This window comes from Hirundo rustica, chromosome 7, assembly GCF_015227805.2.
Source record: "Hirundo rustica isolate bHirRus1 chromosome 7, bHirRus1.pri.v3, whole genome shotgun sequence".
Lineage (NCBI taxonomy): Eukaryota > Metazoa > Chordata > Aves > Passeriformes > Hirundinidae > Hirundo > Hirundo rustica.
In genome coordinates, this window is record NC_053456.1 from 9,697,956 (window position 1) to 9,719,866 (window position 21,911).

At 40.7% G+C, this 21,911-nt stretch overlaps 1 protein-coding gene across 8 annotated transcripts in view; it reads right to left on the reverse strand.

The window, feature by feature from the left end:
* Positions 1 to 21,911, reverse strand: part of KALRN (kalirin RhoGEF kinase) — a 472,211-nt gene that overhangs the window by 143,663 nt on the left and 306,637 nt on the right. For 7 of the 8 annotated variants that reach the window (XM_040069425.2, XM_058421256.1, XM_058421254.1 and 4 more), the window contains exons 15-23: positions 18,517 to 18,683; positions 12,494 to 12,613; positions 9,663 to 9,881; positions 6,680 to 6,829; positions 5,644 to 5,758; positions 5,168 to 5,283; positions 4,488 to 4,610; positions 1,983 to 2,165; positions 796 to 914 (exon numbers count right to left, since the gene is read on the reverse strand). In XM_040069425.2, coding sequence (XP_039925359.1) covers positions 796 to 914; positions 1,983 to 2,165; positions 4,488 to 4,610; positions 5,168 to 5,283; positions 5,644 to 5,758; positions 6,680 to 6,829; positions 9,663 to 9,881; positions 12,494 to 12,613; positions 18,517 to 18,683 — 1,312 coding nt within the window. The remainder of the gene's footprint in view (positions 1 to 795; positions 915 to 1,982; positions 2,166 to 4,487; positions 4,611 to 5,167; positions 5,284 to 5,643; positions 5,759 to 6,679; positions 6,830 to 9,662; positions 9,882 to 12,493; positions 12,614 to 18,516; positions 18,684 to 21,911) is intronic. The other variant, XM_058421255.1, reaches the window with a different exon arrangement.

Sequence of the window (21,911 nt, forward strand, 5' to 3'; positions counted from 1 at the left end):
TACCTTCAGAGGCAACATAGATGGATTTGGGAGACATTACTACTTTGAAGAGACTTCAACAGCTTGGTATCTGACCAGAGAAAATCCAGATGCTGTGAAATGCAATAACGGCATCTGTAGAGCCCGAGGCTGGGTCCCTCACAGTTGAAATCCCTGATGTTTTGCAAATTTGCCACAGGCAGACCAAGTATAATTTTCTAAAGTATAAGTGGGTTCTTATCAAGCATGACCTGCAGTGACAATTTCAGAGGGATGAGAAATACTTTCCCAATATTCTTACATAAAAAAATAAGACAGAATACTGTGAAAGCAGACTGTTTATGGATTTAAGTACAACAAGAACCTCTCAAGTATTTCCTCTAGTGTGAGCTATTTTCAGTTCTCTCAGTCCTACACTTGCTGAAATTTGAGCCTAAACTTCAAGTGAACTCTTGGGTTACTAATGTTTAGATAATACTTAGATACTTAAGGATGCACTTTATTTTTTCCTGCTCATGTTGCTTTTTACATACAACCAGAAAGAAATTAGCAACTCCACAACATCAGGGTTAATCCAAGTGATTGAATCACTACTTTTCCTTTCTAACTTCTGATTAAAACAAAAAGAAATTCAACCTTAATGTTCTGAAATTCTTTAACCTACAAGTAACAACTTCTGCCCTACACCTGCAGACTTGTCTCAATAGCTCTGCAGCTGGAAAGAGTTACAGGACTGTCAGTTCTGGTCATGCAAATATCAAAGAATTGTTCTTTAGCAGATAATGTGCCATGCAGACAGAATGTTTGGGAACATACTCTTTCTTTCTGGCTGATTTCCTTTTTTCTTCATTGACTTCATGATTTGCATCTCGCAGCTTTACCTCCCGGTCTGAAAGACTTGCTGGAATGATATCTAGTTCTAGGTCTTTGTTATCCTAGGGAAAAAAAAAGTGCAGAGTTGAACTTCATTGTAATCCTACTGTTGTGCAAAGTGCAGCATGTTCGTGAGATCAAGGAGGTAAGAAGGGACAAAAGTAAGATAATATCAAAAAGGAGGATATTTAGAGAGAAGCAGAAGTACTGTGAGAAGAGATACAAAGCTGAGCAAGAAATCTTAAAGAAATAGAAATGATATTCATTGTAATCTTCACTGTTTCTCCTAACTAGGAATCAATACAGATAAAGAATGTCTAAATGAACTTACTCTTTCGTATCTAAATTAGTTGTCTAGTGGGAGAACTAATTAGTTGTCTATGGGACTTCACAAAAAACAGTCTGATAAGGTAGAGTGCCATGCAGAGACAACTTTCAGTGGCCATTTACCACGGAATACCCTCCCAGGCTGTGGTTAGAACTGTGTGTAAACTAGAGGCCCTACAAGAAACAGTGCAGTTAAAGTATCAAGAGGGTGTCAGGGAATTTATTCCTTATTCTTGATACTTCATTCCAAAGAATCGTTGACTGAAAGGTCTTTAAGTGTTTCTGCTTCTGGCGCTCTCCCTTAATACTACGGCCAGGGAATAGCAGGAGATCCTAATTTTTGTTCCTTATGGTGGTCTGCTTCACCTAAAAGAGTTCAGGGATGAGACTGGGGATCAATTGTTTATGTTAATTAAAGGATGAGAGAACAAAAGCTTAGAGTCAAAGTTTGAATCTGACACAAAATAACGGTGTGGGAGCAGCATTTATGGTTTATACCAAAATTAACACAGACTTCTTTTCAATCAATGTGTTTTCACCTCACTTCCTCCTGAAAACTGGTGCAAACATTTGTTTAGAAAACCTTCCTGATCTTCATCTGCCTCTCCTCACATCACTGACCCACCACAGAAAAACCCTCTAACCCTTTTCCTCCAAGAGCAGTTCTGAGCACGGCCAGGTGGGTTGGCTGAGCTTTTAGTGTTCCTAATGGGCACACAAAAACCAACAGCATTCATTCCACAGGCTTCACCTTCCTCTGGGACTCTGGTATGAAACCCCAACAGGACAGGATCTTGCAGTACCTCTGGGTTGATTCCAAGGGCTTTTTCCAGGGAGTAGCGGTATTTTCCCATCCTGAGAGAGAAGTCCCGGTAGCGTTTGTCAACGGTGGTGACCCACTTCCTGATTTCAGTGGCGTGTATGTGTCCTTTTTCTACAAAGCTGTCAGCCAGCTGGATGAGGAGCTTCACCTTCTCCTTTGTTTGCTGCCCAAAATATGGTCCTTGGTTATGTTTTATTATTATTTCCTTTGCTTTTAACTCACAGAGCAGTCAAAAGAAGTTCACAATTTTTATACATCATTAAAGAGTGTCTGTACTTCATCTTATACAGAATCAGACACTTCAAACTTTTTCAGTAAAACGTGAAAGGAATGACATTCTTATAAGGACACTTATGAAATTGAAGATAGAAAGTCAAGTTTTTGAAACCCCGCAGACACAAACACATAAAACATGTAGGAAATTATACATGCCTCCTTCCCATAAGCAAGAGTGTAATTTTGGTGAGCCTTGGAGTAGAAGATAAGATTTTAAGATCACACCTCATAAAATACACCAAGTTATTCTGAGTCTATACCTGGTGGATCAGAAGATCTGTGTAGGAAGGTCATTAATACACCACATATCAGCCCAGGAAGGGATTTTGAGTCATTACTACTCTGTTTCAAAAACAAACAGAATTTAAATCCAAATTCATGGTCTACTATAAAATCCTCCATTGGTATTTTAAGTCCAGTTAGAACATTACCAGTAAAAGATGCCTGAACTCCAAAGCACACATCGAGCCCCCAAACCTTCCAAAGGTCTTTTCTATTCCTCTTAGGCTCTGACTGCCCCTTAGTCAAAACTGGCACAAAGGATCTAGTTACAAACTTTAGCTCTGATTCCAAATCTATCCCAGGAAATGAGGCACTGGCAAGCCTGTTGTCAAAGGTAGAGAGGATGTTCCTCCATGCCTTGAAACAAGACACTCTGTCAGATACTTGACATTACTTGTGATCTGACCACAAGTGGACAAACACACATCAGACCAGAAAACATCCAGTATATTTCAAACACAAAACTAAATTCAAGAAATCTCACCGCCATTACAGATTAACAGCTGAATCAGACATCATCCTAACAAATCAAATGAGTACCTAAGCAAGGCTAGTCATGGAGATGTAAAAATATAACTCCCTGTCGTATTTAATGGGTGATTCATTCCCAAAAGTTACTGGTGATTTTTCATTGCAAACAATTGGTTTGGCCAGAAAGTTACTGGGATCAGGACGGCTTTCAGCTACAGCTTAACTTGAGAATAACATCAGTCTGGGAATGACATGCATTTACCAGATTGCACATGGCAGTGAAAATATTCTACATCAGCAGTAGGACAGCCTGAGGGAGCAAGACTTAGATGTGTCAGTGTAAGAAACAGCCAGTAATGGTTAATCATGAACAAGGTCTAAAATTCAATCCTAGGCTAAGTCAAGGGTCAAAATAGTTTGGAAACTTCATTATGAATTTGGACTATTCTAATAAAAATTAAATTATAAGCCAGGATGTAATTTCAGGTGGAGTAATTATGGGTGGTTAGAATTCAGAAGTAGTTAAAAGAATGTTGGATGTGTCCTGTCTGAAGGAATTACCTTCCATCCACTGCTAGTTATCTCAAATTTTCAGAAACATGCAAGCTAAGCTAAAAGAAGGGGACAAAACACCACAAAGCCTGTGAATCAAACCCATACAAGCATGGACAGCCTAAGGAGGAATTTAAGGATTACAGAAGATCAATTTCAGGACACAGACCAAAGCCATGGCCTTCCTGCAGTCCAACTCTGCAATTTACATCCTTATCAGAGACTGTTAATACCCCTGTGGATTCACTGTCCATGAATTACCTATGGTTTGAATTAATTTGTCTGAAGCAGATCCAATCACCATTGCTGTGTAAATCCCACCAGATTTCCCAGAATTGCTCCATATAAATTAATATATTCTTAGTAATGCAGTTTTGTATTCAAAAATGTTCACCCTGGAGTTTAAAGACTCATCTATTTAAAGTGCTTTGTTTGGATCAGCAGATTATTTCTAATGAGATAAACGATCATCTGTGATCAACCCAGCTGGAATTAGTGAGATAAATTGTGGTTTTAATGACAGAAGAAAGAGACTAGGAGTCCATTGTGACCTTGGATGTGTTCAGATCAATTAGTCACTCTATGCCATTCTGGAATGATTGTTTGAGGATGGAAGGAATGTCTTATTAGGCTGCTGTGAACTCTGTATGCAAATGGACTTTCTCTTACTTCTGATCAAGAACAGAAATTTTCTATAACCTGTAATAACCAAGGTGGAGAAAACCACCTTTTTGTGCTTATGTCTTGCTAAAAGTTCTCAAAAGTCATTTATCTTCAGGGCTAGGATTTTTAGAGGGCAACTATAAAACCAAGAGAATATTATTACAGAGATTCAAGGCACTGAAACAGGACCATAAATACAGACTAAAGCAGATGGCATAATTAGATTAAAGTCACTGTTTACTTTGGCAGGTACTCTGAATTCCCCATATTCCTTCAGGAGTTCCTGAGTTTCTTCTGCTGATTCCCCTGTGGAGTTGTGAGTAGAGAGGTAATATTCGCCTGTTTCTTGGATCCAGTCTAAGGCCTGTGAATGTCAAAAATACCAAAGGAAAAACAAAACAAACAGTTTTTGTATTTCAAGAACTAATTCTCTGACGAAAAAAGAAACTCTGCCAAACAAAGAATATCAAATGCATTGGGATTTAACGCCCTGTATACTAAAACACTTTCTAGGAACATATAAAAAGAATAAAATAATGAACGGAGGTGGGAAAGGTACTCTGTATTTCCTAGGATAAAAAGGAGTGTAGGGAATTCTACCTATATACAGATAAATCTACAGGGATAGCAGTTTTCTCATTCAGAAATAGCTCAATAAAACAACTTTGCTCTTGTATTTATTTTCAAATGAATGAACAAATGCAGAAATTATTCTGAGGTGACAAAAGCAGTAGATCTTGTTGTTGTGTTTTGGAGTTGTCTTAAGTTGCTTTAAAATCTACATTTGCCATGTTTTCAAAAGTTACAGTGTTTAAACACAAGCAGAGATTGCAACAGGAGCCACACACAGAGGCATCACATGCATACAGGAGATTTTACACATTTCCAGGGCAGAAGGACAAGGTGGGGTTTTCACACTACCTGCTTGGCACTGCGCTCAAAGACAACATATTGCTGGCACTGATCTAATCTCCGCTTCTTCAGGGTCCAGAAGTGAAGGACCCGATTCTCCCTCTGCAGCAGCTCGCTCAGAATGGCTGTAGGGCAAAGGAAAACATCTGCATGACTAGAGATTCCTTAGTGCATACAGAAATAAGCTATCAAGTGATGAATTTAATCACTTTGCCTGGACCTTGTTCCCAAAAGCAGACGGCCCAAAATCACACTTCTTAAACACAAGCATTGATTCAAAGAGGCCACTTAAAAAAACCCCCCAAACCAAACCCCAAACGGCACCCGCAAGAAACCACCACCAAGTGAGTGTAGTTGCAGGGTGATCTGGTAAAAGCAATGATGCTAGAGTAGAGTTTGCCTTCTGGGCACATTCACAGACTTTAGGAGGACCACAAAGCAGAGGGGGAGGCAAACCAGACCTTCAGCGCTGTCACTGCACCAACCTTTGACCTGCTGCTCGGGCCCTCTGGTGTGGCTGGCCACTCCGGGCATGCTGACATTGTTCCTGTGGATGTACTTGAGGAACACCTCGGCGTTCCTCCGGGCCAGGGTACAGGCCTAGGAAGAACAGCCCCCACCAAAAAAAATCAGTAAAGAGGAGCAAAGAAAGCAAAGGGGACCAAGGGAGTTCTTGCTTGTATTGCAAGGAGAAGTTCTCTTGCATCTGGGAAGATGAGAACTTCAGCTAAAAGTCAATAAACTCAGCTAATAAACTAACAGTCTCACAGATGCATTAAAACATGAGTAATATTTAATACAGTGCCTCATTTTATATGTAAGGCAAATTAATGACAGTAATGAAACAACTGTTTGTTAAGAACTGGTACCTCACACATTTTCTGTCCAACCAAATGTAACCCGTCTCAAGTACTCATTGTTTAAAAAAATGTACGTATCTAGAGGTGTAATTTCTTAAGCCTTGACTGCAAGTGTAGTTTCATGTTGTGTATCAGTTTTGGTGGCAGGAGGGAGGCTGGCTGACAGTTCACTTGTCAGCCTGGGAGACCCCCAGTTCTCCCAAAGCAGCACCTGGAAGGCAGGAAGAAATCTCTGTCTCCACCTTGGTGCTGCCTTGCAGAGACAAAATTGCTTCAGTTATTATTAGTTCTTCAGTTATTGGAGACTTGGAGGACAAAATTTGAAATGCTGGATGGTTTGTACAAGCCAACACCAAAATGATGTATAATACCTGTCATTTATAGTGCAAGTTTAAGAGCTGAACCTTGAACCAGCACAGCTAACATCCTGCAAGTGCAAACACCACCTAATTAGTCTTGATGACATCTCTCTGAGATATGTATTGATCATAATGCTCATTACCCCTGCTACAACAAAGTAAAACTGGCCTAGTGTTTATACAGCCAGCAGTAGCTGAACTGGAATTACACAGCAGAGCATCCTCTCAAACTTACCAACACTGCTCTAAATTGTCTACTTAATGGAGAGTTTTCCTGATTTATTAGGGAACTAAAATTAGACCTTGAGAAAAGCCTCCTTCTGTTCCAGATGTTTGCTAATCAGAGGGATGACATGGTCGATCTCAGCTGCTGGTCCAAGTTTATCTCGGCCTCCACACCAGTCTTCATCCCGTCTGTATTCCTGCTCCAGACTCTCTAACACACTGCACACCTGAAACATGTCCATAGCACAACAACTCAGTTATCCACAATCATAACCAGGAGGAGAACATTCAATAAAATTCTGTGACCAATGACATTTCATTTTTGTACCATGGGCCACAGCGTGGGGGTCACTGGGTACAGAACAGGCTCTAGGTGTTCTTCTTACCCGTAGGGATCTTTACTGTTTGGGATACAATTTATCTGGTTTAAGGCTGATAAATCATTCTTCTCCTCTAATGAATAATGGGAGGAAGCACAAAAGGGGGAATCAAGGCAGGGGTCAGTCCAGCCCCCGTGGATCATTCAGGAAACAATCCCTCTTCTAGAATGTGCTTAAATCCTACTGAAGTCAAGGGACTCAACACATACTTAAAGAAAAGCACATGCTTAAATACTTTCCTGAAACAAAGTCTGAGGCTGGAACTAATACTCTTCAGCTGCATTTTAGCTGCTCCCTATACAGCTTTTTTAAAGGCTGATAGAAACCAATAGACTTTAAATCAAGGTCACAGTCTATGTGGATGCAGGAGCTCCACTGCGCAGGGTTCACACACACATAGGATCTATCTTGGTAGAATAGTGGAACAGTGGAAATGAGGTAAATAAACCAACACAGCCTGGAAATTAGGCAGTTGCCTCAGACAAGGCTGAGTCTTTTATGTTACAGATCCTGAAATTCTCAGTGTCCTGTGCAGACACAGCAAAAGTTTTCCAGGACATTTGGAACCTTCTTCTTTGCCAGAGGGCTCTTCCTACAGACTCTACTGCTGAGATGACCCAGTCAGTTACTGCTGGGATCCAGGCAGCAATGTCCTTTTCTTGCTCACTCTTGCAGCTTTATTATGAACACAGTTATAATTCAGGGGACCCCATGTGATTAGGAGCACAGTCTGGAGGAGACTCCAGAATTAACCCCCAATCAGCCCCACTATCACAGGCCATTTTCATGTAACTCTGATCAAGAGCACGTTGAAGTCCCTTAAAACTGGTGAGTTAAGGTGAGCTGATAACTGATCCTGCTGCCAGGCTTATGCACTACGCATTATGCAAGAACCTTATGCACTTGGCAATCTGAAATCATCTTCTTGCTTGGATGCAAACCAGCATTCACCCTCAAACATTTAGTGAAGAGCAAGTGCTTCACGTGTCATTTAGGCACAGAAAAGCATTCCAATTCTACTTGAAAACCTTGACGTGCTATTGTACTGTGGTGATTTTAAGAATGAAAATAGATAGACTGCCTGGGATTCACATATTTCCAGAAAGAATTGTCCCTGCACATGCAAATATCGTCTTTCTGTGAAGGTGATGAGAGAAGTGAATATAAAATGGGCTGTCAATGAAGTCAGAGAGAAACTGGGCTATTTGAAATCCAGGGCTTCACCACTAATATCAAGAACGTAATGTACTTGGGGAAGACAGGCATGAAAAAGTTTGGCTGCATGTGACACTCTCTCTGCTCTTTTAGCTCTTTTTTTCTAGATACTCAGAGAATTCAGGATCCAGTAAATTACTCACTCCACTGTCAGGCAGTCAGGGAGCAGACCCTTAAGGACTGCAGATCAGCTGTGCAGCCCAAGAGAAGATGACAGGCTTGCAGCACGAGTTCATGAGCATTCAAAGACTGAACGATCTTTGCCCTACACGTTTGCTGAACAGACACACCCAATGAATGAACTGGTGGGCACTGCAGTATGCTTGTCTGAGACTTGGAAACAGGAAGAGAGACTGAAATGATCAATTACTGGCAATGCATATTTTGGCCAGGACATTTAAATGTCTAAAGCTCTAATGAAACCCTAACAGTTTTCATTTCTCACACTCCTCCATCAGCAGTAATTCATTTTGATCTTGAATGCATCAGGGACTGTAAATCTCTTTGAAACTCTTCACAGTGAAATATGTTATTTATAAGGAATAAATTCCTCTTAAGAGTCTTAAAAATACATTTAATAAATGTCACCAAAAAGCGGACCAAGGATCCTCCACAGCCTCCAAGTTAAGGAAAAGTACACTCTTTCCCTAATGACATATCTAGTTGTGTTAAAAATCTTCCCATGTCTGGTTCTCTAATTGAGGACCTAACTGTGTGACAGTAACAACAGAAAATGTCCTGGCAATCACTGCTGCCTTTTGTGTAAAACCACAGGTTCCTGCAGTGTCCCTGCTAACACCAACTGCCTGGCTGCAGTAAATGACATCAGGCAAGGCTGCTCGAGTAGCCACACTGTGACACTAATTCTCACTGACTACAGCATAAAGGGCACCTGCTTGTGCAAGGGATGAATAATCCCACCATGCCAGCAGCCAAATGGAATGTGTTTTGCAATTCATGAACACCTGGAATGAAGTAGAGTTATGCTAGCATATAGTGGGTTCCTGCTGTAATTATCTGTGTTGCAGGTGGATATAAGAGAAATCCCTTTGAATCTTGGCATCTTTTTTGGCATGGTGGTGTTTAAGTACTAGTGAAAACATTGGCTCACAAAGTAAAAGTTAATTAATTGCAAGCAGTTCTCAAGGAAAAGCAGATTTATGTTCCTCAAAACTAAGTATCATGAGAGCTTGAAACAGAGGTGGTGGGATTTCAAAAATTATTCCTGTTTGAAAGGGGAAAATTGGAAAAAACCCAACAAAAATAGCACCTTCAAGAACTATACTGCTACATGAAAGTTTTTACAAACTACTTCCTGCTCTTTCTTTGTCTTTTTTTGGGGGGAGGGGGTGATGTTTGGTTTGTGTTTGGGGTTTTTTGTGTGTTACAACGCTTTTCAAAGAAATAATTTTTACTGATTCAGACTTGGTTTACTGTGGCCCAGAAATGACACTGTCCAGCTCACCTGCTCAGAGGTTTTATAAAAGGCCACCGAGGCATTGACGAGTTTGAGCCTGTCCTCCATCTTCAGCATCAGCTGCTGCCAGTGCAGGGCCACCTTCTCGGCACATTCTCTGATGGCGTCGGCATCATAATGTCCAGCCTGCAGCAGCACTTCTGCCTTCTGCTGGACCTGCAGGGCACTCTGGTGTGTCTTCTGTAAGGAAGTGGCATGAAAGAGGGACTGTGTATGAGGGGAGGAAAGAGAGGTTGTACAGATGTGCCAGATGTATGGTAGAAAGGTGAAGCGAGGCGTGAGCATGGGGATGCGAGAGAGTGAAATATTTTCAGAGTTATTTTCAGTTAACAGTCACTTTCTGCAAAGCATCTTAGTTTCAGTTATTCACACACATTTGCAACATGTTAATGAAGCTTGGAACACGTCAGCACTGCTGAGATGGGTTGGCTCCACTTGGGCAGTTACATGGGGTGGAGTTCCCAGGTCCACTCTGACAGCCTGGTGCAAGCAGCTCTTGTGCTGGGGTCTCACCCAGCCTCGGGGCTGACTGCAGTGAACACAATCTGCAGCCCAAAAGCAAACTCTAAACAGTGAACTGTGGGCCTAATCACCCTACTTTGGCTCTTGCCAGGTAGTTTACCTGGCATCAGCAGCTTTACTTGTGCAGTTGTTCAAAACATCAATCCCAGAAAATACGAAGGTGTCTTACTAAAGGGCATGAACTTTATCACAAGTAGCAGCCCCTACAAGATGCATTTCTGAAAGTCAGTTCACTCATACTGGAGGATTAGACTAATGCTCCTACCTTTAAGGTCAGAGCTGGGGAGAATCAAACCATTGCCTCCACCATTCCCCAGTTTACTCAGTTAGCCACTTTACAGGCAGGACTGAGTTATCTGCCCCATTCCTCAGCCTATACCAGCTCCTCTCAGAGTTACCAAGTGGTGGCTATGTCTTCCTCTGTGGGCTGCTAAAATAGTCCTCATCTCTTCACAGCCTTTGGAGTAACTGTTCAGACACAGTTTAGTCCAGTATTTGATTTTAATTTTCTGAACAGAAGCCCTAAATTCCCTCAGACTCCTCTGTGCTATGTCCCATTTGTAACTGCTGCTGACAAATTCTCATGTGATAGTTTTATGATCTAAGCCATGAACCTGGTAAAAAGCTTGAAATCATCTGGTAATACACTGATGAATAATGCACTGTAGAGAAAGCTATTAGGAAAAAGGATGATTACTTGGCAGAAACTTAGGAAGATGTTCAAGAACAACTGGTTAAATTTAATATCCAGCTGCTTTACTGATGTTAGAATTGTAATATTTGTTTGAAATAGGCTGTGAAGGATTTCAACTGAAAATCAATTCCTCATCTAGAATGCTTTTAGAGAACAGTCTGCCTTGTATGCTTTGCTGATCTCTTCCCCATATTGAGCTTTAAATACTTTAAATATTTAATCTAGTGGTTTTTTCTTTTTCAAATCTGATTTTCCCCATACTGTGGTGTAACCCTCTTCTCCCTCTGCATTTTGCATTTACCACCAAATGCAAGCACTTCCCCAATGTCAGAAGCTGTGATAACTCAGCCAGTGCTTGTCTTGTTCCCCACTGCTGTCTGGTGGTGGCTGCCAAGATGTGGTCAGCACAGCTTGGTACCAGCCAGCTCATACAGAATTGATAAAAACCTTCCTCCTTTTCCTTTAGGAGCTGCAAAAGCTGCTCCCTCCTTACTCTGAGCAGAGCTGGATCAAAATAAGTCATTAGCTGAGATTTAAACTCTATACCTATTGGCATCACTGTAATGTATATTGACTGACTTCAGGTTTACCGGGAGACATCCCATCCTCTTCCCCCCACCTCCCACCCCCAGTCAGGCATTTCTCCAAATCTCCACACTTGCAGAGTTTAAAGTTTGGTTTAGTTTCCAAGTATATGGGTATTTTTCAGCTGTTCTTTTCTCTGTAGAAAGCTAACAATTAACATAATCTGGGAAGCAGTCACAACTTTTAGGCTGGAACGGGAATAAAGAAATGCTAGAAAGCAACCTCTTTCTAGCAACTGATGTGAGCACATCCTGTGAGCACAGGTTTGCTCTTATTAACAGAGATACACGAAGCACTGAGCTTAGTCAGGAATCTTTCAGTGCCCTGCTCAGAGCAGACCTCAGCCCTTCCCTTCCTTCTCATTCAGAGGAAAGCTGCTCAGAGCAGGGGCTCTTCCTCCTGGCCCTGTGAGTGAGGCACGTGGGTTGGCTCACAATCAGTTTCCAAGGGCCAGCTCAAAAATGTGTGAGAAGGGGAAAAAGCAGTTTAGGAGTCAATTCTTAAAAATTGCTCCTCTTGCCTCTTTGTCAGACTTATTTGAGGATGAGAGTTGGAATCAGTTTCTTTTCTGGTGTTCATAAAAGGAAAGCTGAATAAAAGATTATTTAGTGTGAGAGCATTATCCAGTGAAAAAATATTCACAAACGAATGCTGTGGAATGACGTGCAAACTGTGGGTGTGGAAAGAAACTGATTTGACAAACTTCTCCTACTTCAGATCACTTTATGTATTTTAATCTTCTTAATTTTTTTATCAAAGAAATTATCAGGAGATGCCTGAGTGTCATTTTCATTAATGGAAAAGCTGACACCTGGCAGCAGAAGAATTAGCTGCAGGTGATAAATAACTTGTTTCACTATTAGCCTCTGGCTACATTAAGAGTTTAATGAAAAGCTGATTTTCTAAAGTTTCTATTCAAGCAACTTCCTTCAAGAAAGCCATGATTGATGCCCATGAGATAACCTTTTGTATGATGTTCACCTGGGGAGGAGAAGCAAAGTTAACTTGTTGGTGTTACCTCTATTGCCAGCTGAAACTGCTCGTGCTCTCGCTGGAGCTGCTCAGCCTCCGACAGGGAGCTGGCGTTGACCAGGCTCGCGTTGAGCATCGACTCCCCGTTCCTGATCCAGCCAAGCACCTGCAAACAAAGGATGTGCTTACTGAAAGGTTGCCTCAGCACCAGGGGTTATGCAGTCACCTATCAGAAAATGCTTCAGCCTGGCTGGACAAGTGTGGCCTCGGGCTGGATCTGTGAGCAGGAAGAAATCCTAGCATAAGGTCTTAATGACACACAGTTTTGGGAGGCAAAGATCTTACTGAAAAAGTTATTGCTTGAAGAATTAAATTCCCTTTACGTGGATATTTGGATAGCAAAGAGCATTCACTTTCAAGGCTTGATCACAAAAATGAATGGGCCCCTACGTAAATACCCCAGGGCAAAACCACAAAGCATAATGAGGGAGATTTGAATTTAAACATCCTTTCAAATTTCCGACTGGAATCACAGATGTTGCAACACCTTTCTGCTTCACTTGCCTGTGTGTCTTTTACACAAAATTCTGAGCTTAGGGGGGAAGAGGGAGAGGACACAGTTGGATCCATTTGGCATGGAGCTAAGATGCAGTTGGAGTTTCCACGTGCACACAGAGCTAGGAAAAAATGTCAAGTCTTGCATTTTGTATTTAATCAAGAGGCTTTACTTCAGACATGTTAAAATTATTTGTAGACATGCAATCCATGCTGTAATGACTGCAGAATCACATTCTAAATGTACATAATTAATCCATCAAGCTTGTAGTCACTCATTTAAGTAGACACATTTTCTGCTATTTTAAGACACATGTTTAGGAAATTAGCACCCAGAACACAGATGCAAGTTCTTTCCTGCGTTGTCTCAAAGCCTTTTTCTACCTGTGAAGGTGTCAAATTAGTCCAGTAAAACCAGAAAGCTGCTGAGTCCAATCCACAGGTGCACAGGAAATCCTGACTGCTCAATCACTGCCCTAAATTTAGCTCATGATTTCCAAAACTGTCTTTGCTGCAATAGTCTACATAGCAATTTCCCTTTTGCACTATCATTTTCTACAAGTGATCCATTAAATTGCCTGGAGGAAACAGGGATTTTTTTTGTTGCTTTGTTTTTCATCCCTACTTCATGCATCACCCTAGTTAGTGCCATTCAGTTCCCTGCAGGGTAAAATATGAGTTTTCCCTAGGAGAAAAAAGGGACACATCTATACAGGTAGCTGACCCTAATTTGTAGAAAATTATGTCCTCCTCAGTACAACAGTGTGGAAGATTTAATTTCATTTGTTTCTCTGTCATCAGCAGGTGTAATTTTCATGTAGGAAATGCATCACAAATTTAAAGGAAAAGCAGTTATCATGAGGAAATTGTATTGTCTGGCATTTTCTGTAATCCATCAGACTTGAATACTGCATTATTACCAACTACATGGTACCAAACTGTTTGAGGATATCATGAGGTAAAGACATGCTTTTACATTTTACATTCTGCAATACACCATGCCTTGGACCATTTGGAATGCAGAAAATACTATATGCATGCTAAAAATACAGCTTCCCCCCCACCCCCCCCACCCCTGTGAACAGCTTTCATTTCAGCTGATTTTTTCAAAAAACTGCCACAGACAGTTTGACACAGATTTCACACAAATATCTGAGCCTCTAAATAGAGAAACATCAGAAAAAATAATATTTGGAAACTCAGTCTTAAAGCAAGTTCATTAGAAAGAGGGACCACATGACCAATCTGCCACGTTTCCTCTTCTATTATCAACACATATTCATCCCTCTGTTCAAGTGTCTTGCAGACTCAGATTATCCAAGGGAAAGCAGTTCAGATGGACTGATGGATTTCACGTCCCAGCAATGCTGCCAGCACTGTCCCTGGCCAAGACTGCTGCCACCCCTGAGTAGCTGCCCCCTCTCCTTCCCACAGTGTGGGGTTAGACACCCTTTCTGGGGTTCCTACACTCCCTTTTTCAGGCCCAAAGAGCACACAAGCATCAGCAAATTTTGCTTGGAAGCATCTACACAGTGATCCCTTTCTAATTCCAGAAGTATGGCACTTATATGATAGAGCTTCATCCGGGATGTGCATCAGCTATTTCCACAGTAATGTTTCTCTCTTACTTGTGTTGTTTACATACAGTAAGAAAGAAAAAAAAATCAGCTGTACAATCAAAGCTTCCTAAATCTAAGTTCAAAACCCTTGCAGAGACATTTCTTGCGTCCCTGGTTTCGAACAGGGAATTGGCATTTACACATTTGTATCTGGTTTACAAGACCTGCTCATAAACTGACTCCTACTCGTATAGTGTTTAATACCTTTTCATTAAAATATATAGAAAAGTTCCTAATACAGCACCAAAGCACTTCTATGATCATTTCCTGTATTAATAGGTTCACCATTATTTAGCAATGGGCAGACTGGCCAACCCTAAAAGATAGCTTTAGACAGACATTTCCTACAAATTACAGATTTTATCAGCTTTGTAGAAGCAGTGATTAAATAATTCTGGAGTTAAATAAATCTTCAAAGACTTTCTTATACTTCCTAACAAATTTTTTATAACAGAGAAGCAGAAACACTTTTATGGGATCTTATATAAAAGCCACTTGTCACTGGAGAACAGTTTTACTGAAAGGCATGGGTTGTTTAACAAGGCAGCCACCACAACTCTGAAACAACTCCCACCTTTGACTCCAATTTGCTTTAGAGAGGGTACACTCCTGTACAGGGATTCTCTGTAATCAAATAATAGCACCAAATTCTTCTAAAACTCCTAATTTCTTCCCTGGAACTCTGCCACCTTCACTGGGCACAGAGTCAGACTCTACAGGAAAAATAAAGGTTGAGGCACCCCTTGTGCAGCTATCCTTAAGATATGAGAGCTCTGTATCATGCAGTGCTTTTGTCTCCTGCTCAGTTCAGAATGCTGTCCTTCATGTTTCTAAAAAAGACTTAGGGCCTTGTTATGGACACCTGTCCAGTCAGACAAGAAAAGGTTGTGTTTAGAAGACAAAACAATCTAAGTGACTCTTTTACACCTCCAGACCCTTTGCAGCTTTCTTCGGAAGCTTTTACTAACACAGACACAACCATCAAGGACAGCTTCTGGTAATTTTAACCATGTTTAAAACTGCATCAGTTTTCCAGGAGCTATTTGACATTAGATTAGGGAAAAACAAATATATTCAGAGTGTCTCAAATGACTGCTTCCCATCATCCCTTGGGCATACATATTTTGAAGCAAATCTAATGCCGAACAGCAAAAATAGATGGATAACAAGCACGTCAAAAGGACTAAATATATTTCAAAACAACCTGGAAAGCAAGTATAGTGGGACACCTTGAAGATATCTTGGAGCAAATTAGGTCAAGTTCAACACTTATTAAAAAAAAAGCCCAAACCATACAAAGATAAATTAAGGGGATAGGGAAGCCAAACAGCTGCAGGCACAGCATTTGTTTTTTTAAACTGATCTCCACAAATCTATTCTGCTATTACTTTTATGTAAGCAGTCCAAGCTCTACAATTTCTGTCAGAAATGAGTAGGATCCAAGTGAGGGAAAATCAGGCTTGGGCAGAATTTTTCTAAATAACAAAGACCTTGTGAATTACTGATCTTTACTATTTCTGCTCTAAAGCGGTTCACAGAACATCTCATTTGGAATTGTTCCACTTTAATGGCCCCAAACTTCAATTCATTGTCTTGGCATTCAAACCTTTGGTGCATACGATATAAAGCAGAACTCTCTGGTAAATGAAACTTAAATAGATAGAGACAGTTAAAAGACTTTTTATTTCCATGAGCCATTATATCAAAATGCAAACACATGTACATGTAGCAGCTTCGACCAATTTTACTCTGTCAGCAGAACTTAACACAGCCACAGGAGGTGTCTTGCAACAACCACATCTCAACTCATTCACAAGAGAAAGAGCAATTTGGTAATGAGATCATCCATCACCTCAGATGCACTAAACTGAAAGTGAAGGAAACCTGGAACAGTCTGGAGATGGACTACAAGCCAAAATCAATACATTTCCCAATTTCACTAAATGGTTGGGACTCTGACTCATCTACAGGAAACCAAATAGATAGGACACAGAAATATTTTAACTTGCCTCTTTCTAAGGGAGATTGTAGCTGTGGTGATTTATAGGTTAACAAGCAAAGGGGCGCTTAGTATTCAGCTGAACAAATAAAATGTTTTTTCACTACTGGTTTGCTAAGAGGTCACATAATAACAAAGGCTCTGATGGTCCCAAGCTTTCTTAAAGAAATACTAATTCAGGGCATCTGTTCTCTCACAGTATTAGCTCAGCCCTACAGCCACTTCCTCTGGGTAGATTTCGGTTGTAAAATAGTTAAGGACCAGCAGATATTTGATAATGAGGCAAATAACATCAGGTACCTGCAGAAAGTGCTGCACTGCCACTGAACGGCTGCAGGAGCAGCCACAGGGCTGACTGCATTTCAGCCCAGGCAAGTGAGAAACCTGCATCTTTAGCTTTCTGCTGCACATGTAACTCCTCTCTGCTTTCTGTCATAAGTTAAAACAGCTCTGCTTCATCACAAATCTATCACATACACCTCCAAACTTAGCTAAGCTGTGTACAAGAAACTTCAGGAACCTGTAGGAAAAAAAGTATATACTACATAATCATGTTAAGATGGTGATTAGAAATATCACAAAGTGTTTCTGGGTTTTGCTTAGCTTGTTTTCAGAAATAAACCAAGGGTTTTTTTTGTTTTGTTTTGGTGTGATTTTTGTTTGGTTGGTTTTTGTTTTGTTTTTGTTTGTTTGTTTTGGTTTTTTTTCAGAAGAAAGCCAAGCAGTCTACAGAGCTCTAGAACTTTGTGAGGAGCTGATCTTCAATGATCACAAATGCAAAATGACCATATTTTAAAAATAAAAATTCAGAGAGCTCTACGCTACTTTTAGGTAGATTTGCAAAATATTCCATTCAAAGCAGACTTTGAAAGAAAATGTATGCACTGCTGTTAGTGCTGCCAGTTTTCCGAGTGTGAAGGATTTTTTTGCCAGCAACGATAAAGCAATTCAGACAAAGCAACACTCAGGTATTCTGTGTTCAAAAGTGAATATTTATGATCATATGTACTGAGCATTCAGAGAGGGTGTGTATGTGTGTAAGTCAAAAAATGAACCGGTATCTTTCATGGACACCTTGTAGCATTTGGGTACTCCTCCCAACACCACCCATTTGTATAGGTAAAATGGAAAACTGATTATTTCAGGTGTCTGGAAAAACATTCTGGGTCTTCCTGATGAAATCAAGACCATTCAATTAAAAGACAGACATACACAAGAGTGTGAAACCACCTATGGGATAGGAAGCAGGAAGTGTAATGTTATCCTGTGCAGCAAAGGAAAACAAAGAAACATGAGGCATCCAAATCAAATATTAGGGAAAACCAAGGGAGGCAGAACATGACTGCCTATGCTAGGATGAAATCTGAAAGAAAGGCAATGCAATAAAACTAAGATGTCTAAATAAGTCCTGGGATCTAGAGACAACTGACAGAATTTTTCAAATCACCAGAAGATGTTAAAGATTCCTGCAAGACAACAGATGTATAGCAATAAATGAAAAGGTGAAACTACCATAATTTCATACTTAGGCCTCACAGCTCAGTTTCCTTTGCTTTGGGCCTGCTCTCCACCTCAAATAATTAAATCAAATAATTCTACTCCCAGAGCACTTGGAGTTTGAGGCCATTTCTCCAGCTGAGAAGTGGTCAGTTCTGCACAGAATTCCCATTACTACTCAAGAAGCCAAAAACATGCACACTTGGGAGAGCAGAGCCCCTTCTTCTTTGCAAAGGGCCTTTCTGTAACCTGTCAGCAAATAAAGTACTGTTAAGAAAAGGGAGATTTAGCCTGCCCACCTAAAGGTTTGTCCCTTGGCAGACACTGGTTTAGCCATGTGAGTGTATGTAATGGCTGAAAACCCCCTCAAGCCCCTCAGGTGTGGTTGAAAGCTCTCACCTGCTTGACCTCAGCCTGGAGGTGCCGGAGCTGTAGGCACTGCTCTAACCTCTTGTGAGTTTGGTCAGCATTAAGCTCCAGCTCGTGCTGTTTCTCATGAAGGAATTCCAGCAGTTCTTGAACCTGCGTCGCAAGATCAATGTCTTTTTCACAGATCAGCTCAATGCCTGTAACATGCAGAGAGAGAGATCATTGCACTTACCTGAAATTTCAATTTTGCGTAACTGAAAACTTCAAAATCTTTTACCACCTAACACATTGATTTGAAACTGAGTAATGCTTTCTCACTTAACTTTCTCACATGTGATATTTGGCTTTCCCAGCTCCCTAATCTTCATCACTACATTTTACAAAGTGGTGTTTCTCTGGTGGTCATTGCTCATCTGGCTCATCAGCATCTGGCCAGTTGGACTGACTTAAGCACAGTCTTGCTCAGAAACTTTCACAAACATCAAATTTTAAAAAGGGCAGAAAAATCCTCCCTTTTTTAGGGTAATTCATAGACTTATACTTTAGGAATGTATGTTAAAAAGAAAAAAAAAAAAAACCTGGAAGAGAAAAGAGATGAGGAAGCAAATAGAAAAGTGAAATACAGGAAGTAAACTCTAGGCATCAGATCTACAGTAGTGCTACAAGTGCAGGGAACTCCATAGAGAAAACTTTTTTTCCATCTAAATGCTTGTGGAGGATCATTAACAATGAATTAGTTTAAGTCAGACTTTAGTTCATTCAGAATTACTCCACAGACTGCCTTTTGTCCAATCCTCACACAGCTGACAGAAAGGGTCTTAGTACCACATCCCCCTCCCTTGCATCCTACATGAACTTACTAACCCCTCAAAGGCCTGGTCTGATTTCATGGCCCTGGCTCAATCACAAGATGGAAATAGAGAATTCCTGAGGCCCTTCCTACCTCCTGAATGTTTTCTGACACTGTGAGCGTGTGTGTAGTGGTTACATGAAATACGGTGCAGAGCTTCTCACCTTCCCCCTGGGTGACACTGATGAGATGATGACTCTGGGTTTGCTACCAGCACTACAGGAAGGTTTGGCCTGGAGGAAATATGATATCATCCCATGTTACTGCAGTCCCTGGGACTGCAAACTAATAAAGACCCGACTCTTCCCTAATTAAGGCCCACTGGAATTTTGCCATTGGCCTCGAAGCAGGAAGGATAAGGAACCTAACGTAAAAACAATGTGATTGCAGTAATGCTGAGGAAACAGTGCACTTTCCTGCAAAGCCATCTGATTTCATGAAATAATACAGCATTATAAAAGAAATGTGTTAATTAGAAGCTGCTGAAAAACGTCTTGGACACTGTTTTTAAAAACCATTTAGAAAGCTGTCTTTACTTCCCTCTTTATCCTCCTCAGAGGCTCATGACTTTCCTTCAGCAGTATCTACACAGGACAGTGCACAAAATAAATATGACCTTATTACTAACCCTATCCCTTTCTCCTGGTTTCTGGTTTTATCAGGAAAAAGCACATGGGAATGCAAATGATTGGCTTATTCCCTTTCCCAACCAAAACAAAATAGTTCCTTCATTACCAAATAAAGTGGAATGGCCCCTGGCTTCCCATTTAAAACTGGAAATTTAATATATGTTTCTATTCTTGGGAGTGAAGTTCTTTTCAATTGCCAGACACCAGGCATTGTTGCTGCAATTAGCCTGCATATGGTTCTGTATCCTGAGGACATGATGGCTTTTTGTATGCTTGACTTCACCACACCTATTGGATATTAAATGCACAGCTTTCCCTCCCTCACCCTCAGCTGCTGCAGCTCTGATCGTGCAAACTCATCAGCAGCTACCAGGGAACTGCCTGGGATGCTATCCAAGGGCACTGTGTGCTCCCCGTGATGAATGATCTGCCCTTTCCTGCTTGTCATATGTCGCACAGATTTATTCTGCCGTGCCAGCACATGTGGTGAGTGTGCTTTTTCCTCTCAAGTATTGGTTGGCAAAATAGAAAGCCTTGTTTCCCGGGTAATTTCATACGTATTATTTTTACATTGTGTTTTGACAGCTAGAAAAGCACAGCTGACTTTCCGATAAAATGAACTTGGTTGCCATTTTCTTCTACTGCCCCAAACAGTGCAGCAGATGTCAAGTGAGTGATACTGAACTGAAAATGTTTTTTAAAAATCCTACAGGAGAGAGTTCTGAGCCACACTAACGGGCATCCTACAAAACGTACATTAGTGACACCTGAACTGCTTGCAATGTGAGATACAACTCAGTCTAGGGAAAGGGGTATTGCTTTTCAACCTGTAAAAGACTGTTCCAAAACTGCTTTAAACCTGCTCTATGCTGAAATATTAAGAGCCTGTGACAGCAGAGTTTATATTCTCTCCTTTGCAATGTAAGCTACAGTTATAGTTAACTATAAAGGATATCACAAAGCAAATTAAATAGATTTCTGCATCCCTTTTAAGCAATGCAACACTTGGAAGAGAGGTGAACAATGTTGCATTGATGACCAGGAAGCAAAAGGACTTTGAATTTTACATGTATCAGGCAGGGACTGAGTAAATGTCTCTAACCTGAGCTCTGCAGTGTATTTCAGGTTTGACTTGGAAGCAATTTGTCTAAGATATAAAAAGGAGCTCTGTAAACCATAGGAGACCCCCAACTGGGGGCTCATTATGACAATGATATTGACAATACAAATGGACTTTATTAATCAAATAAATTTGTGCAATCAAGTAACCAGCTATTAGAGTGTAACTGCTTTTAATGCCTAGACTCAGAATAACTAAGGTGCACATGCTAATAAATTACCTGAGCACATCACCACCACAGCTTGGGCCCAAGTGCTGAATCACTCCTGAATAATTATCCTAAACTTTCTGTGGGAAATGCATTTCCCAGAAATGTCCAAGCTGTCACTTTTGGACAGGTTCCTTCAACATATTGAGTTAGGCATCCAAAAAAATCAATAACCATTTCTGAGAGTATTTCCCCACATATTTAGCTTTGCTATCAGCAGTAGAGCTAAAATCAAACAGGAAAAATAGCAGATATGTTCCTTGAAACAAAAAGGGCTGGCTCATTAAAAACTCCAGTCTTGCTGAGAATATTACTATAATATTCTCTACATACAAATATGTTTCCTTACTGACACAGATTTTACTGAGGATTTGCAAGTACTGCAAGATTTCAGGAAATGAAACCTGACTTCCAGATCTTACCTATTTCCTAACAAAACCAATCATTTCTTTAAAAAAGTAATTATTCTGATGGAGAAAACAGTCTCACTCGCTGAGGCTCACTCGCACATGCTGGAGTATTGGAAGGAATCACAGGAACATAACCCTGAGCTGGATGGAACTTTGGAAATCCTGGGCTTGCAGAGATGCCTGATTACATGGATGCCCTCAATATCCA